At 39.2% G+C, this 21,785-nt stretch overlaps 2 protein-coding genes and 1 long non-coding RNA gene across 3 annotated transcripts in view; 2 read left to right on the top strand and 1 right to left on the bottom strand.

Annotated features, from left to right (window-relative positions):
• Window positions 1-231: 231 nt before the first annotated feature.
• Window positions 232-2,455, bottom strand: myct1b (myc target 1b). Its single transcript, XM_030719553.1, has 2 exons — window positions 2,355-2,455; window positions 232-1,291 (listed from the first exon to the last, which is right to left on the bottom strand). The coding sequence occupies exons 1-2, from the start codon at window positions 2,407-2,409 to the stop codon at window positions 795-797; spliced, it is 552 nt and encodes a 183-aa protein (XP_030575413.1). The 5' UTR covers window positions 2,410-2,455; the 3' UTR covers window positions 232-794.
• Window positions 2,456-4,194: 1,739 nt separating this feature from the next.
• On the top strand, window positions 4,195-12,901 carry LOC115773051 (uncharacterized). The gene is made up of 3 exons (XR_004019063.1): window positions 4,195-4,267; window positions 5,394-5,676; window positions 12,773-12,901. It is a non-coding gene; the product is annotated as an uncharacterized LOC115773051 (long non-coding RNA).
• Window positions 12,902-15,844: 2,943 nt separating this feature from the next.
• The window catches only part of LOC115772754 (nesprin-1-like), a 30,554-nt gene continuing 24,613 nt past the window's right edge, over window positions 15,845-21,785 (top strand). Inside the window, exons 1-3 of the mRNA XM_030719135.1 lie at window positions 15,845-15,920; window positions 16,925-16,986; window positions 19,617-19,712. Of these exons, the coding sequence (XP_030574995.1) occupies window positions 15,845-15,920; window positions 16,925-16,986; window positions 19,617-19,712 (234 nt within the window). The remainder of the gene's footprint in view (window positions 15,921-16,924; window positions 16,987-19,616; window positions 19,713-21,785) is intronic.

The raw sequence follows: 21,785 nt of genomic DNA on the forward strand, positions 1-21,785 counted from the left end.
GTGTTTCTTTCACGATGGCAACCTCACAAGGCGCACCCCATCTTTGCAATGTAAGTTGAGGTGACATTTTTGACACAACACCTTGACGTAATACACGTGACGGTAACCCAGTGTCCTACCTTTCTGCCTCATGTTCAGCATCATAAATGAGAGATATGATTTTCATTAATTTCACATGTATGGATTCTATGCCAACAGATTCACACAAATAAAAATTTTATGTGTGTTTGTTTTTTTTCTTTATTGACTTTTATGGACACACACTCATGGAAAAATCTGCCCTCAGACTCGCTTTACCACCACTGGTAGTTTACAGATTATGAGAGGCCCTGTTACAATTAATCAGTTGAAAGAAAATCAATCAGTGACTATTTTTGATCATATTTTAATCAGTGGGCCGCTTCCAAGATAAAGCAAAACAGCTCCTCAGTGTGCAAGCATGCTTTATGTGTCCATTTATAGGTAATAATAAATGTATATATAGCATTCGCTGAACATGAAATAGGATGGCACTTACTATTTTGTCATTCTCTGATATTTTATAAAAAAAAATGTGAATGATCAAGAAAATGATGTGCAAATATGCCATTTATAAAAACTGCAATCATTATTCATATCTTTAAAAAAAAAATGCTGAGCTGGCACTTCGTGTCTCTAAAAGCATCCCCTTCACTTCATACTGCTACAAAGTGAATCATGCACAGACAGCTGCCCCTTTAAAGACAATACAAAGCCAGAAGGCCATTGTTATTCACTGAACTGTTTCAGCTCTTGTCATATTTATGTGGACATTTTCAAGTGCAAGTCTCATCAAAGGCATGGATTACAGTGTCATATGCAGGAGGGGGCATCTGAGAGGGTAGAAAGCCTTTAAGTCCGTTGCTGCCCAGCCAGAAGGAATGCCTCTTGCTTGACACAAGCGATGCTGAATCGGATGAGTTTGAAGGCGCTGCATCCTCAGACACCTGGGTGTCATCTCCCATATCTAGGCCAGGCCTGCTCTTTTTGGGCATTGGGCGAAATGTGGATGTGTCTGCACCTGGTTTACTCCCCAGGGGACCCACAGGCTCGAGAGAGGGCTGTCTGTAGACATTCAGAAAAGTGCTGCGGTACAGGCCCAGCTGGCTGCTCATGGGGTCATTCGTTTGTGAAGCGCCAGACTTCTTTTTGGAACGCCTGGTGATCCTGGCTGTAGCCCGGCGCCTGGACGCCCAGGTCAACAGAACGTAGATCAAAGCACCCAGCAGCAGGCCCACAAGCACAGATAAACAGAAGGCTAGAATCATATCATCTGGAAACAGAAAAATCAGTGCAGAGTCTCAGAAAAAAGGAAATGCAAAGGGAGCAAAAATAATGGTTGGAAATGTTTAGCAGAGAGGGAGCCAGGGTGTATTGTGTTGTTCTAAAAATGGGGAAATGATGTCCCCGAATGCTGGCTTCAACTGCATTTCAAGAGAGAAACAGCTAAAAATCTTATTAACATAAACAAGATTTCATATGTGCTAGAGTTGCCTGGAAATTTTGCTCTGCTGTATTGATTTATTGTTTTTGGGAAACGCTATACTGGGCACAATGTTACATAAAACATTACATCATACCTGGTGTGTGGGTTCTTAGTCTGTGTAGTATCATTGTGATGAAGCACAGACAGAACATTTCGTTAATGTGATGCATGAAAAAACTCTCATCATTTCATCATCATCATGCTCATCATGAAACAATGCAAACTTTTAAAATCACGTACTGAAAATGGACATTAATTATAAACTCTGTCAGGAAAAGATGTTTCCCGAGAGCCTGTTTGTAGTACTGCATATGCTTTAAGCACTATACTATGGTACATTTTCACATCAAAGCGGTTAAACACATTTTACATAAGACATCTAGACAGATATGGTAAACAAGGCATATTATAGATAGAATTTTCTACCACTGAAAAAAATATAATGCGCATCCAACTTAAAAAAAAAAACAAAAAAGACAAAAGGCAGAGGCAACTATAGAACTTGAAGGGTTTTTTTTATGTGTGCATATTAGCTGTTCTGACTTTCTCTATAGTAAGGCATTGTGTCCAAGATGCCTGAATAGTACTGAAGTAGCAGCAAGACCCTATTTTGGTCCCGAACTATTCGGTGCTTATTTCTTACATCAACAAAATTTGACACTGATCTGAAAATAATGTGCGTTTCAGTAGTTTCTAGTGATCTAATTTTGGATTGCAGTTTTTTTCATGTGAAAGTGCATGTGTTGAATCAAGTGAAGAACTGTCACATCTACACTGCACAATACAAAACTACTTTTACACAGTGTAGGCTAAAGCTTTGGGGCCCTGTACGAAATACAGATACACTCACCCAGATTAAATGATTTGAGTATTTCCAAAAAGGTATCCGTTTCATTTTGTGCCATTATTCCACCATGAGCTGGAGCTTGAGTCCACACAGACGGAGAAACACTGAGCTTTATCCAATACAGGCTTTTTTGCTTTTACCCCCCTACAGTGTTTGCTGTGGCGGAAACTTTGCTGTCATGCTTCCTTCCCTCGCTGTCTTTAAAATTAGCAAATGCATTGCTTATCTGTGTGGGACATAACACAGGGAAACAAGCTCATTTCCTTTTACATCATTTCCTTGGGATCAATACTTTTAAACAAATGATTATTAGCACTTGTTTTTTGTTTGTTTATAAAGCATGGTATATTCAAGACATGTATTACTTATTCAAAAATTATCTCCAGCACATTCAGTATGGTATAGAGAAGTTTTTCGTGGATTTTCAGGTAAGTAAGAATAAACAGCCTTTCGTCTTGTGCCTGAGAAATTTTTCAAGGGTCTTGACAATGTTCTGGATAATGAAAAACCTAACCATCCGCTTAAGAGTCTGCAGGGTATAAAGCACTGAGTCTCTGTGGGGATTTCCTTCAATTGTTGCTGTTCCCACTTCATTCCTGCCCTAAGAACTTTGAGGTAGCACAGTGCAACAGCACTGCCTAATCCACAGCCCTCTGCAACTCAACAGCTGATAAAACATACAAGTATTTAATTTCTTTGCATTTCTGTGAACGTCTGTCTTTAACAACATTAGAATAAAAGAGGGCTTTCATTTAGATACAAAAGTGTTTCTCTAGCTTATGGCGGTCACACTTGTCTTATAGACAGTAATGTCACAGATAAGTCCAGTAGGTGGCGCCAGAGAACGTGCAACCACTGCCATTTCAAGCACTTGATCTGCACATCGTAATCTTGAGGGAAAATATTACAGGGCCTGAAGTGATTCAAATTTGTTAAGCTGGTAGTACTACAGTTAAAGACAGCTCTAAAATGTATTTTTGGTACAAAATTGTTGGGTATAATGATGGCCAATAAACCCCACTAGTTTTGTATATACCTTAAAGTTTCGAAAGGCATTATATTATAAGGACTTGCTTCCTTGTGTCCTTCCCCCCTGTGGGGACACAAAGCAAGCAGAAGCACTTGGTCAGGACTTGGCAAACAATGGTTCATGCTAGTCTCCAGAGAATGAACATAAATCTATGTCATGAGGTCTGTGTGCGTTTGTGTGTGTATCAGGAACACATGATACATGCTCAGACTTTAAAGTATTAAGTCACTTGTAAATGTTAATCAGCAGTCCTTCTGCAGAAGATAAGCGATTAAACAGTCTACTGACTGAGGTCCTTCTAAAGAGCCAGCTTGAAGCAAAGTGTCATGCTGGAGGAGGACTTTCAACAATCTGGCAACCTGAAAATAGCTCTCAATGGCTTATAAAGCACGGTATATTAAATATTAATGAAGTAATTAATTACAGATTACAAAGGATCTTTAATAGCCTAGTTTTTTTATGTGCATGCATTGCATTAAGCCATCATAGTGTCGTTCTTTCTTTTATCCCCTGTACATATTAATACTTGCTAAACATTTTAAAATGTTATTTTTTTTACTACCAAAATGACTTTATATATTTATAGAGATAAATACCCGGGATTCTGTGTTCTGCGAAAGAATGGATCGGTACTTCCTAAATACATAAATAATAATAATAAAATAGGGGTGACGGAAACTTGACCACATATTCCCGAGCCCTGCCCCCCAGCGTGTGGTGCAGCTTGTTGCCACCAGTACGCGCTTCTTGCGGTTACGAAGTTATCGCCGCTGCAGCTCCGCGCGCCACCACGTTTCATTTTCGGGGTTGCCCATGGCAACCAGGCAACACACACGCGCGGCACACTTCCTCTGTGAAGTTATCACGCTCTTCAGTGCTCGTTGTGGTAAGATGAAATGTCAAGAAATAGCAGTGGGCTTCATTGATAGTTTATGTTTGCGCGGTGCATCCCTGTTTAATTTGCCTTTATGTCTTCGTGCTCGCTCGTGTGTGCTGGTTTTGTAATGTTTAGTTACTTCCTTTCGTGTCGAATTTAGGCTATCAGATAGCTCTGCAGCTCTACTTTGATACATACTAGTTTTAGTGTGAAGTAAAGTTACTGTAGTAGTAGCAGTATAATATGGGAGCCTTGATGCAAAGGTTGGTGTCCAGCTAAATTCAACATGTGCTTGAGCTAATTATCATTTACGTGTTCTCAGTCGACAGTTTAACTTCCTTTTTAAAAATTTGCTTTAAATAACTGACGGCATCAGCCAAGGAGAAACGGTTTCTGTCTATATTTTAACATAGCTTTGTTTTTTGTAGTTATACTACTCAGTCACCATTTTGTTGGTACATACATGATTGCTTCTTCTCTTAAAAAAAACCCCAAACTATATCTATATCTGTCTTTGTGACTTCCTGCCAGTTTCTAAGTATAGCCAAATTCAATGAAATGTCTTGAATGTTTCTTCTTATTCTGTAGAATATAGCTTACCTATCATACAAGCAAATATTTGACTGTTAGATACCTTCATTTATCCGGTGTCACCTTTTCCAAGTTTTAGTATATGTAGTCTCTTGAGTGTAGGAAAAGCACAGGTGTCACTAATAACATAAACCATGGCTCTGTTATACTTACACCTGTGCCTTCCTGGCTGTAACACATTAATTTGTTTAGTTATTTAAAAACAAAACAAAACAGGAAATGAAATGAAATCAAACAATAATTTGAAGGAGTTTGCCTGTCATGAAGGATATTTGAATAGTATTAAGGAGTAAGTAGTATTTGGACATGGAAACAGAAGACCAGAAACTAAAAGATAAAAACTAAAGTTAGATCTACAGTAAATACCAGTTACTGTTGATCACAATCTTTCATTGACTTATCTGTTGCAAATGTTATACTGTATTTTAGGCTACTAAGAACGTAAAAGGATCTAACTGTTGAGCTTCTTCTCAAAGAAGATACAGCAAAATAATTACCTGGCCTTCCATTCAAACCTGCTTAACATACTTCACTTTTTTTGCAGGTGATGAATGGAAGACGTGCCTCTATTGGACAGTAGACCTGCTTGTCCCTGCATGAAACCTGAGATTCAATTGGACTGGGTCCTGCAGTGAAATTAGAAAGAAGCAGAGAGGAGGTGGGAGGGGCAGAGGGGATGTCCCACACGGGACAGTTGTGAAGGATCTTTTGCTCTCAGCATCAGTGACCCTCTGTGCCATTACAGTTACAGGGAGATAACATGGCTTCTCTAAGGCAGTCAGGCCGATCGTCTGTGGACATAGCTAATGTGATGCAAAGACTGCAGGGTAAGTGGCACGCTTTTGCTCAGCTGGTTACGGACACAACATCCTCTGCTCCTGCGCTGCTGCACTGTAATATTGTGCTGATTCAAAGCCTGGCTGCACGCCCATCTGAAGTTTGCCAACATTTGCAATCCAGGATGCTTACACATGCAGGCTCACATTCATACATGCTCACACATTTAAAAAGTAGCATGTGAGCACGTATGCCTACAGTTAGTAGACTGTTAAAATAAATGCCTTGACATTCTGCAAACTGTGTTGCTGGTTGATGTAAATTGTTTTAAAGATGGCACTATAAAGCATGTGCTTCAATACTAATTTGAAACCCTACACTGCAGCTGACCTGTCCTCAAGCATTCGTAACCTTTGAAACCATAATAGATTCACACATTTAGCTAAGTTGGTGTAGTGTGCACATGGTCTCTTGTCAGGTAGGTCTTTGTCAGAAGGCTTTTCCCCAAAAAATTAGCACATAATTGTATTTAGAATATTAAGAAAAAATAATGTTAATGCCTGTGAATCTTGTGACCAACCTACAAGAAGACACAGTACGCTGTTTGGCGACCCAGATTGGGAAAATAAGAAGTTATTTGGAGGTTTGATATGGTATGATTTGATTTATTTTGTGAATAATGTGAAATGCAACACATGATTCAGAATATTTCTTTGATCAATTTGCCTTCACATCTTCATATTAGATTTTGTTTAGGTATTAGTAGGTCAAACTCTTAGCAAAGGGGCACGAATTTTTGCATCATGTCATTATCCAAGTAATATCAAGTCTTGTCAGCAGTGTAGATAACTACATGCTCCGTGAGTGGTTTCATGCTATGTAGTCAGAAAAGTTCTTTCAATCAACTGGCCAGTTTTTTTTTTTATTATTGCTGTTGTTTTCTTTTTTTAGGCAGGTTAATGATTGTAAATAACATTTAAGTCTTGACACGAGATACTGAGTCATAACAACAGTGCCTTCACAAGTGCACAGACAACGCACTGAACGAGACTAAAACCTGATACCCTTTCTGTCCTTGGTAAGAGGATAGGTCAATAATGGGAGTCTCTTCTTGTTGGCATCCCCCTTTTGCTACCAGCGCTTTAGGCCACAACCATCATTTCACAAGCCTTTAAAGGCTGGCTGGCATTGGTTTAGTTAGTTTTCAGATATACAGTATACCAGGAAATTTCACACCTTATGGTGTGTTACCATAGATACTGTTATGAAAGGTTTGCCTGTGGTTGTGCCAGTGCTGCCCAGTTCCTGCTGCAGAGAGGCATCATCATTTCCTGTGTGTTGCACAACTATTTCAATTTGCTTAATGATAATATCTTTTAACTAAATGGAGGTGGTTTATGCATGACAAAGAGCACCTCTTGTGTGGGTGTTTTGACATTTTTATATGTTCACATTGGCTGAAAGGTGCCCTAATGAGAAGGACTATGAGCTCACACAAAGTTTATTAAAACATACTTAGATTGTTTCTTTTTAATTCAGTATTGCAGAGTGATAAATATAAGCCAAATCTCTTACTAAAAAAAAGATAGAAATTCTATAAAATTTCACATGAGCAGTATACAGATGGCACAATCTGCAGTACACAGTGCCAGCCACTGTTGTGTTTCATGTCAGGAAGTGTATTTTAGTCACATCTGGAAGACATTAGCGTGCCAGCGATTTTAGGTGCTTTAGATGGCAAGCAGCAAGGTGCTCTCAGCTTTTAAACTGGAAATCATATGCAGCTTCCTGTCAATAAAAGTATCCTACAGAGAGCATTACTGCACACTCACTTTGATTTGAGCAACAGATGAATTATTGACAGCAAAGCCATTATGTAATAAGGTAGATTAAGAAAGTGTTGCTTCTCTCATGGTTTTTCATTGTTTGTCTCTTTGATTTAAAACCTTTACAATGGTGCACCTTGCAGCCTTAAATGCCCTCATGGCATAATTGATGTCTGTTGGTGGCTGGGTGGAGTGTTCGTGACAGGCGTGTTGATCTCAGTATATGCTCACTGACTTCTTGTGGGTTTCACTCTTGTTGAGACTGTGTGTCAAGCAGGATATGAGGAAACACAGCTGGTGAATTGCATGTGGTGAATTGTGTGCAGTGAATTGTGTGCGGTGATGTCTGGTATTTGTTTAAACTCTCTCTCCAATTGATCTTTTGGAGTTAACTTCAGTAGGTTACAGAGGAACGGTTTATATGAAGAGTTTCAGTCAGGATTTCAGAATTCATCACAGTACAGAAACAGCATTAGTGAAGGTTACAAATGATCTTCTTAGAGCCTCTGACAGTGGACTCATCTCTGTGCTTGTCCTGTTGGATCTCAGTGCAGCTTTTGATACTGTTGACCATAACATTTTATTACAGAAATTAGAACTTGCCATAGGTATTAAAGGTACTGCAATGCAGTGGTTTGAATCATATTTGTCTAATAGACAACAGTTTGTTCATGTAAATGGGGAGTCTCCTTCACACACTGAGGTTAATTATGGAGTTCCACAGGATTCTGTGCTAGGACCAATTCTATTTACATTATACATGCTTCCCTTAGGCAGTATTATTAGAAAGCATTGTTATACAGATGATACTCAGCTTTATCTATCGACGAAGCCAGATGGCACACATCAATTAGTTCAACTGTAGGAATGTCTTAAAGACATAAAGGCCTGGATGACCTCTAATTTCCTGCTTCTAAATTCAGATAAAACTGAAGTCATTGGACTCAGCCCCACAAATCTTAGAAACATGGTGTCTAACCAGATACTTATTCTGGATGGCATTACTTTGGCCTCCAGTAACACTGTGAGAAATCTTGGAGTAATTTTTGAGCAGGATATGTCCTTCATTGCACATATTAAACAAATATGTAGGACTGCTTTTTTGCATTTGTGCAATATTCTAAAATTAGAAACATCCTGTCTTAAAGTGATGCTGAAAAGCTAATTCATGCATTTATTACTTCTAGGCTGGACTGTTGTAGTTCATTATTATCAGGCTGTCCTAAAAGCTCCCTGAAAAGCCTTCAGCTGATCCAAAATGCTGCAGCTGGAGTACTGACAGGGACTAGAAAGAGAGAGCAGATTTCTCCCACACTGGCTTCTCTTCATTGGCTCCCTTTTAAATCCAGAATAGAATTTAAAATCCTTCTTCTCACCTACAAGGTCTTGAATAATAAGGCCTCATCTTATCTTAAAGACCTCATAGTACCATATCACCCCAACAGAGCACTTCGCTCTCAGACGGCTGGCTTACTTGTGGTTCCTCGGATACTTAAGAGTAGAATGGGAGGCAGAGCCTTAAGCTTTCAAGCCCCTCCTCTGTGGAACCAGCTCCCAGCTTGGATTCAGGAGACAGACACCCTCTCTATTTTTAAGATTAGGCTTAAAACTTTCCATTTTGTTAAAGCTTATAGTTAGGGCTGGATCAGGTGACTCTGAAACATCCCTTAGTTATGCTGCAATAGGCCTAGGCTGCTGGGGGGGGTTCCCATGCTGTCAATAATTCATTTGTTGCACTGAGTATTTCTTTTCATTCACTTCTTTTTACTCTGTTCATACACCACTCTGCATTTAATTATTTGTTATTATTAATCTCTACCTCTCTTCCACAATGTGTTTTTTGTACTGTCTCTCTCCCATCAGCTCCAACCGGTTGCGGCAGATAGCTGCCCCTCCCTGAGTATGGTTCTGCTGGAGATTTCTTCCTGTTAAAAGGGAGTTTTTCCTTCCCACTGTCGCCAAGTGCTTGCTCATAGGGGGTTGTTTTGATTGCTGGGTTTTCTCTGTGATTACTGTATGGTCTTTACCTTATAATACAGAGTGCCTTGAGGTGACTGTTTGTTGTGATTTGGCGGTATATAAATAAAATTTAATTGAATTGTGCAGTGATGTCTTGGACTTTAATGAATGGCTTCTCAGTTAGACAGAAATAAGCCTGTTAATGTGATTTAATGATTTAGTTATTTATATTTTTTAACTATGAGGTCTAGTACACCCTGACTGATACATTGTATTGCCAAAAGTAATCACTCATCCATCCAAATCAATTAATTCAGGTGTTCCAATCACTTCCAAGACCACAGGTGTATAAAACCAAGCACCTAGGCATACAGACTGCTTCTACAAACATTTGTGAAAGAATGGGTCGCTCTCAGGAGCTCAGTGAATTTCAGCGTAGTACAGTGATAGGATGCCACTTGTGCAACAAGTCCAGTTGTGAAATTTATCTCTACTAAATATTCCACAGTCAACTGTTAGTGGTATTAAAACAACGTGGAAGTGGTTGGGAATGACAGCAATTCAGCCATGAAGTGGTAGGCCATGTAAAATGACAGAGTGGGATCAGCAGATGCTGAGATGCATAGTGCACAGAGCTTGCCAATTTTCTGCAGTGTCAGTCGCTACAGGCCTCCAAACTTCATGTGGCCTTTAGATTAGCTCAAGAACAGTGCATAGAGAGCTTCATGGAATGGGTTTCCATAGCAAAGCAACTGCATCCAAGCCTTGCATCACCAAGTGCAATGTAAAGTGTTGGACGCAGTTGTGTAAAGCATGCTGCCACTGGACTCTAGAGCAGTAGAAATGTCTTCTCTGGAGTAATAAATCACACTTCTCCATCTGGCAAACCCAGACTTGATGGACAAGTCTGGGTTTGGCGGTTGCCAGGAGAATGATACTTGTCTGTCTGCACTGTGCCAAGTGTGAAGTTTGGTGGGGAGCGTTATGCTGTATGGTTGTTTTTCAGGAGTTGGGCTCGGACCCTTAGTTCCAGTGAAATGAACTCTTAATGCTTCAGCATGCAAGACATTTTGAATTTCATGCTCCCAACTTTGTGGGAACATTTTGGGGATGGCCGCTTCTTGTTCTAACATGACTGTGCACCAGTGCACAAAGCAGGTCCATAAAGACATGAATAAGCGAGTTTGGTGTTGACGTGAGATAGTTTGTCTGCAAAGGGCATTTTGCAACTTCCCTGTTAGCAGCATGTGTTTGAAATGCCACAAACACAACAACTAGCTGATCTGACCAGAGTCAGTAATCCATGACTTGTGACAATAAAACAAGATTTTTTAAAACTCCATTGTCACATTATCTTACTAAGGGCTCATAAATACACATATACACAAATACACATAACATAACATAACATATACATAAATACACATAACAAATGCTAGGGAGCTCTGTTTATGTTTTGTGTATCTGAAAGAAAAAAAAAGGCCCATATATCAGATCTATAAATAACAGAATATCAGTATTAGTCTTGGTTTTTAAAAATAGGTCATGCTCTCATTTCTAGTATTATTTTCTTACTGAATATAATGTAAGGAAGTCTTTGACGGGGGTGAAAAAAGTGAAACCTCACATGTGAATAACTGCAACCAGTGAGTGACACTAAAACAATATTTGGTTATTGTCTGTTGCTTTCAATAAATGTGCTTGAGCTGTAAAAATCATGCTGTTTGCTAAAACATATTCATAGCCTACATGCAGCCAGTAATACAAGCTTTGTTGAAAATGGTCACAAGCTAAAAACATTGATAGCCTCTGTGGAAGAGTGCACTCATTGTGTGTGCCACAGTGGATTGTTGTTACATCATCACTGGAGTGATGGCAAGTAAATGAAAGGGAAAGAAAGAGAAGCATGCAGATTGTCAGCTGTAAGAGATGCTTTTACTCTATTTTGTCACCGACAGCTGGTATAAACACACAGCCATCGCACTAATATTACCTCATGAACAGAGAATCTTATTATCACTCTACATGAAGTGTAGGTGCATCAGACTGTTTGAGATTCTTTAAATTGTAGAAGCTTCTTATTTAAAAAAAAGAGTGATATCTTCTCTGTGGTGCCATGTATTTTCTTTGTATGTATTTTTTTTTTTAATTAGATTACATTGTTGTCATATTACTATGAAGATAAGTAAGCCATTCTAAGTAATACATTCTCACTGTTATGCATTTCATATGGGGCTGGCTTGAGTCCAGCTGCAGAAGCATTTTTTGTCCTGCTTGATTGTTGTTGGCCTGTTGAAGCTCAATTAGATCTGCTGTCAACTAAATGGAAGAAAAGTGAGTTTTGACAATGCTCACAGGTGACCACCCTTTGCCACTGAAGCCAAGCACCTACTGTACAGTATTTTCAGTGGTATAATCTCACCTAAGATCACCTTAAATACCTTGTTACTCACATGAATTGCAGGTGCTTTAGTGGTTTGATATGTTGTGCGGTATTTCCATTTGAGGCTATTAGTATTATGTCATGCTTACTTAGGTAATTTGACACAAACGTAATGACTCATGATTAGGTGCTGTTTTACATAAGGATTTCAGTTCCAGTTAATACAGTCTGACCTATATACATCTATCTTATTACACAAAATGAGCCTTCTAAACAAAAGTTCAGGACTTTGGACAGCTCTCTAATAACATGCATCATTGAACAGAACACCTGGAACATCAGGAAAAGTTCGGTGAGTTTTAAGTTCATGTGGTATTTTTGTTCATTTTGATGTTCTTGTTATATTTTGGGGCAGGATATTGAACATCAATACTTTTGTTTCCCTTGTCCAGAGTACCAAGAATTTGCTATAGAATACAGTGTCACCTTTAACTTACTGGAGATAATTTATCTAAATGTCAGTAGCAGGACCACACCTCACATACTTCTCTTCTGGTTGTATGTCTGTACAAACCTTCCTGCCCAACAGGCTGTTTTTTTTCACCTCCTGTTGTTGGTCTACCCGGCCTGGGAGCTGCTGCCAAATTCTCACTAAGACCTTCCTCAAACCTCAGTCTCAGGCCCAAATCTTTGCTCACTCCATCTGCTGTTCTCTTTCACTAAATAATCATAGTTGAGGTGGGGTCCCTGCTAGTGTTTTTTTTTATTATATTGGTCACACATGGATACATGCTTAACAGGATGCAGCTGCTTTGTTTCAAGTTGATTTCATTTAAAAATTGTACTGTTGATTGACTTTTACTTAAGCAGGGGTTCATACACAGCACCTTAAAGCAACAAAAATTTAAGGGATTTTAGATGAATTCATATGTTGAGTTGCTTTTGATGCAAGAGCTCACATTTTTTTTTTTTTTTTAGATGATTCCTGCCACAGTCACCTCTGATGGAAACAAAAACTAATCACTTCCTTTGTAGCAGAGGTCTTTTCCTGGGTTGGACCTATCTGATATGGAGAGTTTGGGAAAGGAAAAATAAAAGATGTTATGATAGGGATGAAGGCTGATTTTGTTATTATGAACAAAGAAGCATAGCCTTTTAATATCACTAGCTCAATATAAACCTCTGATGCTTTAATAAAGTTGTTTCACTATAATAATTACATTCATAAATATTTATAGAAAAATAAAAACAAATAATAAAAATATGAATAAGAGGCAAAAGATCAACATCTCAGCTTTTATTTCCAGATATTTACATCTGGATCTGATACACAGTTCAGAAGATGGCACCTTTTGACTGAATCCACCCATTTTTCTTGTGAGCAAAAGTACTGGAACGTGACGGACAGGTGGGTTTTGTTGCCCAGGTGTGTCCTCTTACATTGATTATTCAAACAATAAATAGCGCTGAATCGCTACGCTCTGTTTCAGATTTGGGTTTTGCCTGTGAGACTTGTGCATTTATAGTTAGAGGAGTAACCAAATGAAAACCAGTGAGCTCTCTATGGGTGAAAAACAAGCAATTCCAAAGCTGAGAGAAGTTAGAAGATCAGTCAGAGCTACTGCACAAATATTAGCCATAGCCAGTGCAACCATTTAGAATGTCCTGAAGAAGAAAGTCGTTGCTGGTGTACTAGCAGGTAGACCAAGGAAAACAACAGCACTTGATGACAGAAACACTGTAAGTGCTGTAAAGACCCTAAAACAACTGTTAGTGACATCAGCAACAAGGTTGCAGGAGTGAAGGTATCACAGTCTACTGTTCACAGAAGACTTTGTGAACAAAAGTACAGATTCTTCACTAGAAGATGCAAAACACTAATTAGAAATAACAGTTGGAAGGCCAGGCTGGAATTTGCCAAGAGGTACAGAGATAAGCCTCAGAAATTCTGGGAGAAAGTTTTATGGACTGACGAGACAAAGATTAACCTTTACTAAAGTAATGGAAAGGCTGAAGTTTGGAGAAAGAAAGGGTCTGCTCATGATCCCAGACATACACGCTTATCTGTGAAACAGGTAATGTCATGGCTTGGGCTTGCATGGCTTCTTCTAGGATGGGCTCATTAATCTTCGTTGATGATGTCACGCATGATGGCAGCAGTACAATGAACTCAGAAGTCTACAGAAACATTTTGTCAGTTTAAATAAAGGTTCACCAAACTGATTGGGAAATCATTCATCATGCAGCAAGCTAATGACCTAAAACATACTGCCAGAACAACAAAGGAGTTTATCAGGGGCAGCAAGAGGAGGGTTTTTGACTGGCCTGGTCAATGTCCAGACTTAAACCCTATAGAGCATTTTACCTGCTAAAGAGGAGACTGAAGGAAGTAACAGCTGAAAGAGGCTGTGGTGAAAGCTTGGAAAAGCATCACAAAAGAAGAATGCAAAACTTTAGTGATGTCAGTGGGTCACAGGCTTGATTGCAATCAACGGACATGCAACTAATTTTTTAGGCTTATTCACTTGTATTTGTTTTAAGGTTATTTGTTCCAATACTTTTTCTCGCAAGAAAAATGGGTGGATTCAGACATCTTTTGTCTCATATTAGCCTTTTAATGTCAAACCCAAATGTTTTCAGTCTGGAGCAAAAATAAAGGGATTGGCCTCACTGCTCCTATACTTTTGGAGGGGAGTGTAACCTTTTTTTTTGTTAGCAACTTGCTTGTCATAAATAGCTGTGAGTAATATCGTCAGTATCTCTAAAAGTGTATTGTTTTCAGTGTGTATAGCTTTCAGTGTCATTGTAATGGTACTGATGACCTTTTGCTGTTTTGGTATAAAAGTGGGAAAACATTTTCACCCAAATAGCTTTTCTGGGCCGGTTCCACCAGCAGTCTATAGAGAGATAATAATAGAACGGCGACCTCAGGCCTATTTTTAACATGTCAGAAAGGCTTTTAGCATGCTGGTGGTCTTGAAAGAATGAAGAATGAATTTTTCAGCAGGAGATGAGAAGCTATAGTAACACACTTACTGACTGTTGTGTGCTATATGCAGAAGAGTTGAGTAGTACTCCTTTAGAAAAACAGACTGGTCAGAGGGGGTTCTTCTAGATCTTAATAGAACAATATAGACATGCTTTAGAGCTTCTTTTTGTACAAAGGGGATCCCGTTGTGGGTGTGTCTGCTTTGTCGTCACAACAGCATTGACAATGAGAGAGAGCAGGTGGTAGACATCACTCACCAGACTGCATTAATTATTAAGATTTGTTGCAGCATGGAGAGCTTTGTGAAGAAGTCTTTTAATTTTGTTCTTTAATAAATAAACCTAAGGGTACTTTCTTTATTTTTGCTGAAAAAAATAGTAAGTTTAAGTTTTTGTTTTTTTTTTCTTTGTATTGGACATTTTAATGCTTTTAAATGTGTCACTCTCATAGAAGATTAGGCAAATCTTATAGGCAAATACAGGCCAACACACTCACACACAAACACACACACCAAGCTTAAATCGGGATAATGCAGCCAGGGCTGTGACATCACCACCTCCCGCATGCTGATTGGTGGAGCCATGCTTCTAGCTGAGATCTCTACAGCCTCAGATGGCACGATGATACAGCGAGGCAGTACAGCGGGGGCTGTGCACATCCACACAGGCATGGCTCCTCTGGATGGGAAAAACACAGGAAGAAGGAAGGATGGGATTTTAAATCACCCTTTCTGTTAGTTTTCTGCTTTTCCGTTTGTGTGTGTGGGTGTGTGTGTGTGTGTGTGTGTGTGTGTGCGTGCGTGCGTGCGTGTGTATGTCAAGTTGAGGGTGTCAGGGAGGAGGGGACGTATTCATCACAGCCTCCAGCAGCTCTTTTGCTTTCACTGGGAAACCAGACAGCCTGATCTGTTTTGCTTCCTGCTGGAAAAAGGGTGCAAGGACATCTGGGTGTTTTTGTGTCAGTTTTTCCACTGTGGATTTTATTTTCACACACACGCACACATATATGTGCACTGGAACTCATGAAATGCACAGGGCGAGTGCTGGAGAGTGGGGTGTAGAATGGCTCACTATAAGGATGTATCTGTCAGGAAGACTTCTTTAAATCTGGTGACTGGATTTTTTCAGTATCTTCGTGGTAAGTAGGGCATCATCTCTCATCTGTGTGGACCTGTATGGCTTATATGGGGCATAACATATGCTAATGCTTTGTAGGTGAATCCCTGCTTTGAGAACTAGTTGTCATGCTGCACAAACACAGCTCTGTGTGTTGCATCCGTGTATGTTCACATCTGTATGTGCCTGCTATGCTTCAGTGGGCATCCCTGGTGCATTAGTGATGAAGCATTTGCCTGTGGGTTAACTTGATGTCTTTGCTCCCTGTATAGTGTTCGCATTGCCTACTTAAACACGTGATCACTGTCTATATCTCCAAGGGTGGATATTTAAAAATGGCCACTCTGTGGCATGCAGCATTAGCCAACTGACACGTTTGACAGGGTGTTAGAAATCACCGTGACAAAGCAAAGAAATGTATTGTTTTAGTATACATCCCGCATAATGCATGAGGCATTTTGAATGAATATATTAATAGACCACAAGAGAGGCTGGGGGTGACCTAAACAATCGCACATGTTAACACTGGAAACACAGGGGTTTGTCAGATGAGAAATTGGCTCTCTGCTAACCCTCTAATCTAGTATGACCTCTTTTGGAGTGCTCTTCCCAGGAGCATCTTTAATACTAGCACTGGTAATCATCTGCACACATTTAAATATTTCAGAAATTATCTAACATCTGCGGTGCAGGACTACTCCAATACTACTTGACATTATGTAGTGTGAGTTATGATAAAATAGTATTCTGACTGTGAAAGTCCTACAAAGGCTGTAACTGACAAAGGTTTTAGTGAGAGATTGTTATTTTATGTGTTTTATGTTTCTGTGGTAGCTGTAATCCACTAACAGTCACTTCTTTCATGAATAAATCTGATCACCAGGTTTTATTATGTGTGTTCTCTCCATTTGGTTGTGCGTTCTCTGTGAATATCACCAGTTTCTCTAGTACAGGGCTTAGTCGTGTATCAGAGCATGCGATTTGACTATCATGTGTTGACATGGACTGTGTTCCTTTAATTTTTAGATGAGCAAGAGGCAGTCCAGAAGAGAACCTTTACAAAATGGATCAATTCTCATTTAGCCAAGGTAAGTGTCAGTTTCCATCAGTGCAATCCACTGCTTACTTTACTTCACTAACCTAAATCACTTCTAAACAGTTGGAGATGAAATTTACAGGCTCATCAGCTGCACTTGAAACAAACTGTCAAACCTGTCATGATTTTGTAGCTTCTATTCTCAGGCTGCTGACCTGTCATGCCTGTAGAAAGTAGTGACTGCAAGAAGATTTTTGCCATGCAACAATACCAGCCTTGATAACACCTCACAAGATAATTTAATTTATCCAATTAACTGTAAATAATGACATCATTTACTATGATACTTAAGTACTCAAAATGAAATCATGTTTAATGACACTGGGCTGTTGTTTGTAATGGGATTTTGCTTAATCTAATGGAGGGGAAGGGACAGACTCCATACACTTGCAAACCTGTGCTTTTCAGGTCTCTTATTTCATGAATAGAATTATCAGAGGTCTTGACAAAGCTCGTAGGCAGTTCAGTTTTAAAGAATCGCACTTGGGGCATTTATAGTGAAAGTGGTGTGGAGTTTGTTCCTGTGTACATATGGTGGATTTAAGGATTAACTCAAAACTGGTGTTTGGGCTGTGAATTTGTTGTTTATTTAGTGTTTGTGTGTCTGGTGTTTACGAGTGCATAAGTATGTGTTTTGGCGTTCGGTTATTCATGTACTGTATGTGCACGTCGGCGTATGTGTGTGTTTGTGGAGAGGATTGGCAGGGACAGTGATGCAGTGTGCAGATGGAGAGCAAGACGGTGAGGACTGTTCCCTGCAGGCAGTTGTCTGCTTCTAAGGTTCATGCATGTAAATTACAAGGCACTAAGTGGACAACAATAACACATGCCCACATGCTGTGTTACGTCACAGTGGGACTCGAAAGCGTCAGGAACTGAATTAGATTGTGTCCGTTGATGTACTGCATACCAGAAAACTGCTCAAAATATAAATAACTTGCTGGGAATCTTTATGTAACTGCAGATGACACAGCAAAGTATACAACACAGGAAACACTACAGGGTTTCAGTCTGGGATCTGGCAAAGGATTTAGTTTAGAGGGGTCTTTTGTTGAGCCTGATCTGCCCACGATAGTTCAAAGCTTGGCTTCTAAAACTTTAGAAGAATCTGAGTAATGTGGTGGGCTAGAGTTGGGTCGCTCTGTTGGTCTATTCATCATTATTCATGCACTGCGCTCAAGCTCACTCACTGTGCATACCAATAGGACTAATGTAGCATAAGCCACATCATGAAAGACATTTCACACAGTCAGGTTTGCACTGCAAACAGCTTCTGAGTGACTACCTTATTTCACAGGAAAATTTCCAGTGCCAGCTTTTCTGTTTGTTGCTGTGATGCTGTGATGCTGTGATGAGAAAAATTCTATATAATATTTTTGTGTTTATGCATAAATATTAAATGTCAGTTTGAATGAAATTTATTTTTATAGCTGAAAGTTTATCAAAGTTTGAACTTCCTAAAGTTTTCACACTTCCCCTCAGCCTTTGTGTCCATTTCCTGTGATATTGCGCTACTAAGCAACTTTCCAGTGATTGTCACTGTGTTTCCACTGTTAAGTGTTTGCTGATAGCTCAGAATGTTATAAGTTTCCAGGGTTGGTGTAATTTTCCAAAGGACAAAGGCTGTTTTGTACTTATATTAGCATTTAAATAAAAATGCAGCCCTTCAGTTTTTCAATCTAACAGGAATAGAATAGATCACTACATGGAGATAAAATACATTATTTTACATTCCTAAAATTGTGCCTTAGCTGCACATTAATCTATGCACAGTCATACTTTAAAAGTGGAAGTTAAGCTGCAGTGTTGAAGGAACAATATGCATTTTAATTAAGCTGTAAAAACAGGTGAAGAATTAGAGGAAAAACCTGAATGCTGGTCTCCTACAATCAAGAGATCTGATGGCTCTGTTAAACCGTGGGTGTATTTACTAAACTTTTGCTTATTTCACCTGTATGAATCTGCATAGAGATCGCAGAACTGACCATACTAACAGATTATCTAATGTTATTATATGACAAAAAGACAAAAGAATATATGTATCTAATAACAAGATAGAAGCTTGCTTCTTCACGCTGCTCTGCCCCAAATAGGCAGCCAACAGCATCCTGTCATGGAATATGTTGAGTTGTGAAATGGCCTGTATACCGTGCCAAATAAAGAATTCCCATGGTGAGCTTTGCTTTTAATTACAGCTTCATTGTACTGCATAAATAAGCATGTGTTTCATTTATTTATTCTGAGCCGAATGTGTAAAACAGTACGTCATAACGCTGTCATTCATGTTGGGGATTCTGTAGCTCTGTAAATGTGTGGATATGATATCAGGAGACAGTATCCAGTTAGGGTTAAATGAGTACCATCGCCTCAGGACTGGGCACCAAGCCACTGCTGAGGAAAAGGCACCATCTTTTCAGCTGCAGGGAGGCTGTGTGGTTGTTACTAACAAGCCTGTTTCTCACAAACAGCATTTGGTTTCGTCTCTTTGTGCTAGTATATCAATATCCTTTGATACTGTAGAATTAACAATGTAAATACATTTCTTGTTGGTTTAGTTTCTAATTACTGCAGATTTTCTTGACATTTTGCTTCTGCACATTAAAGCTGTCTTTTATCCTCCAGCATAAACCACCACTAGAGGTAAATGACCTGTTTGAGGACATCAAAGATGGGGTGAAGCTCTTGGCACTGTTGGAGGTCCTGTCTGGCCAAAGACTAGTAAGTAGCACAGGATGTAGACATAAATTTACAGTCATGTGAAAATGAAAGTTTGCAAAGGACTCTGTGCAGTCCTGTGAAAAACAAATTACACCCCTCAGTTCAATAGCGTGTAGAACACCTTTAGCAGCAATGACTCAGCCTCTCACATTGTTGTGGAGAAATTTTGGCCCACTCTTCTTTATAATGTTTGTTCTGTTCACTGAGGTTTGTTGGCATTCATTTATGTACAGCTCTCTTAAGGTCCCACCACAGCATTTCAGTCAGGTTGAGGTCTGGACCATTGCAGCACCTTGATTCTTTTATTTTCGGCCATTCAGTTGTAGATTTGCTGATATGCTTGAAATCATTGTCCTTTTGTGCAACCCATTTTCAGTCAAGCTTTAATTGTTGGGCAGATGTCCTCACATCTGAAATACTTTACTATACCGAGGAGTTCATTGTCAGCACAGTAACTGCAAGGTGCCCCAGGTCTTGCAAAACAAGCCCAAATCATCACCCCTCCACCACCATGCTTAACAGTTGGTGCAGTATGAGGTGTTAGTGCTGATATGCTGTGTTTGCTTTTGTGCATTATGGCCAAACATCTCCACTTTGGTCTTGCCTGCCTAAAATACATTGTTTTAGAAGTCTTGTGGTTTATTCAGATGCAACTCTGCAAACCTAAGCTGTGCTGCCTTGTTCTCTTTAGTGAGAAGAGGTTTTTTCCTGGCAGCCCTTCCAAACAAGACATACATGTTTAGTTATTTTCTAATTGTACTGTCATGAACTTTAACATTTACTGCAACATGCTAATCGAGGCCTGCAGCATCAGAGATGTAACTCTTTGGTTTTTTGTAGTTTCTCTGAACCTTGAGGTGAATTTGTAGAGGTGTCCATAAGAATGGCAGCTGCCCTACATGTTTCCCACTTGTGAATAATCTTTATCACTGCGCAATGATGGACCTCAAATTGTTTCAAAATAGCCTTATAACACTTACCAGGCTGATGGGCAACAACAATTCTTTCTTTAACATCATTGCTAATGTTTTTCCTCCTTGACATTGTGTTAACACATACCTGAATGCTCCAGACTTGCAAACTGCCAAAACATCTGTTTTTACTGAGGTGGCCACACTTAATCAGTTAATAAAGTGCGTTTGAGTAGCAGCACATGGCTGTTATTTACCATCTTAATTAATGTGGAAGCACTACTTTTGTACTTAGTGGCATGTACTTAGTTTTTCACAGGACTGTATGTGGGGTTTTAATTTAGGGGGTCCATCCTCCTATATAATATTCACTTAAAATAATGATTATGCAGGTCAAGGCACATCTTTTCACCTTTAGATTACAATGCATTAACTTTTTCATGATGTACAGAAGGAAAAGTGCAGTTAGTACATTAGTTTTTGAAATACAGTCATTTGGCTTTTTAATTTACACATTTTTGAGCCATACTGACCAAATAACTGTTTCTATTCAGACATGGAGATGTTTAGTTTGTGTTTTCTGTACAATTTTTGGACCAAAATTTTTTTCTATTATTATCTATTATCTAGTCTATTTTATTAGTTTGTGGAGTGAAGATCCGAGCAAAACCTGCTCAGTGATTGTATTTTCTCCTGTTTAAAGCAACACGTAATTATGGTAGTATATACTATACTGTAAACTCAGAAAATAATTTTTTGTCAAAAATGTTGTAAACATTTAGTCATGGATTACTGTACATGGACTTAATTTTGATCTGAGCCTTCCTGCTGTGAGGAGCTGTTAGTACAACAGTGTCTCTATTTTACTCTCTTTCTCCTGACACACAAATACACACACACACACACACTGACCCAGATAATGTTTTGCAATTTCTGATTAGACCTGTCTTGATACAAACTTCCATGCCATCTGTAAAGCTGTTGGTTGCCAAATGAGTCATTTGCACTTCATGGCGAACACCGTTTCATGTTTTCACTTACTGCTTTCACAAGTGCACCCTTGCTGGTTCGTGTCAGCCAAAATTTTTAACATGGACAGATATGATTGGTTCCAGCTCGTGTTTTGTAGCACAGGATTGCAACTTTGGCACTCTGCTGTTAA

This window comes from Archocentrus centrarchus, chromosome 22, assembly GCF_007364275.1.
Source record: "Archocentrus centrarchus isolate MPI-CPG fArcCen1 chromosome 22, fArcCen1, whole genome shotgun sequence".
NCBI lineage: Eukaryota > Metazoa > Chordata > Actinopteri > Cichliformes > Cichlidae > Archocentrus > Archocentrus centrarchus.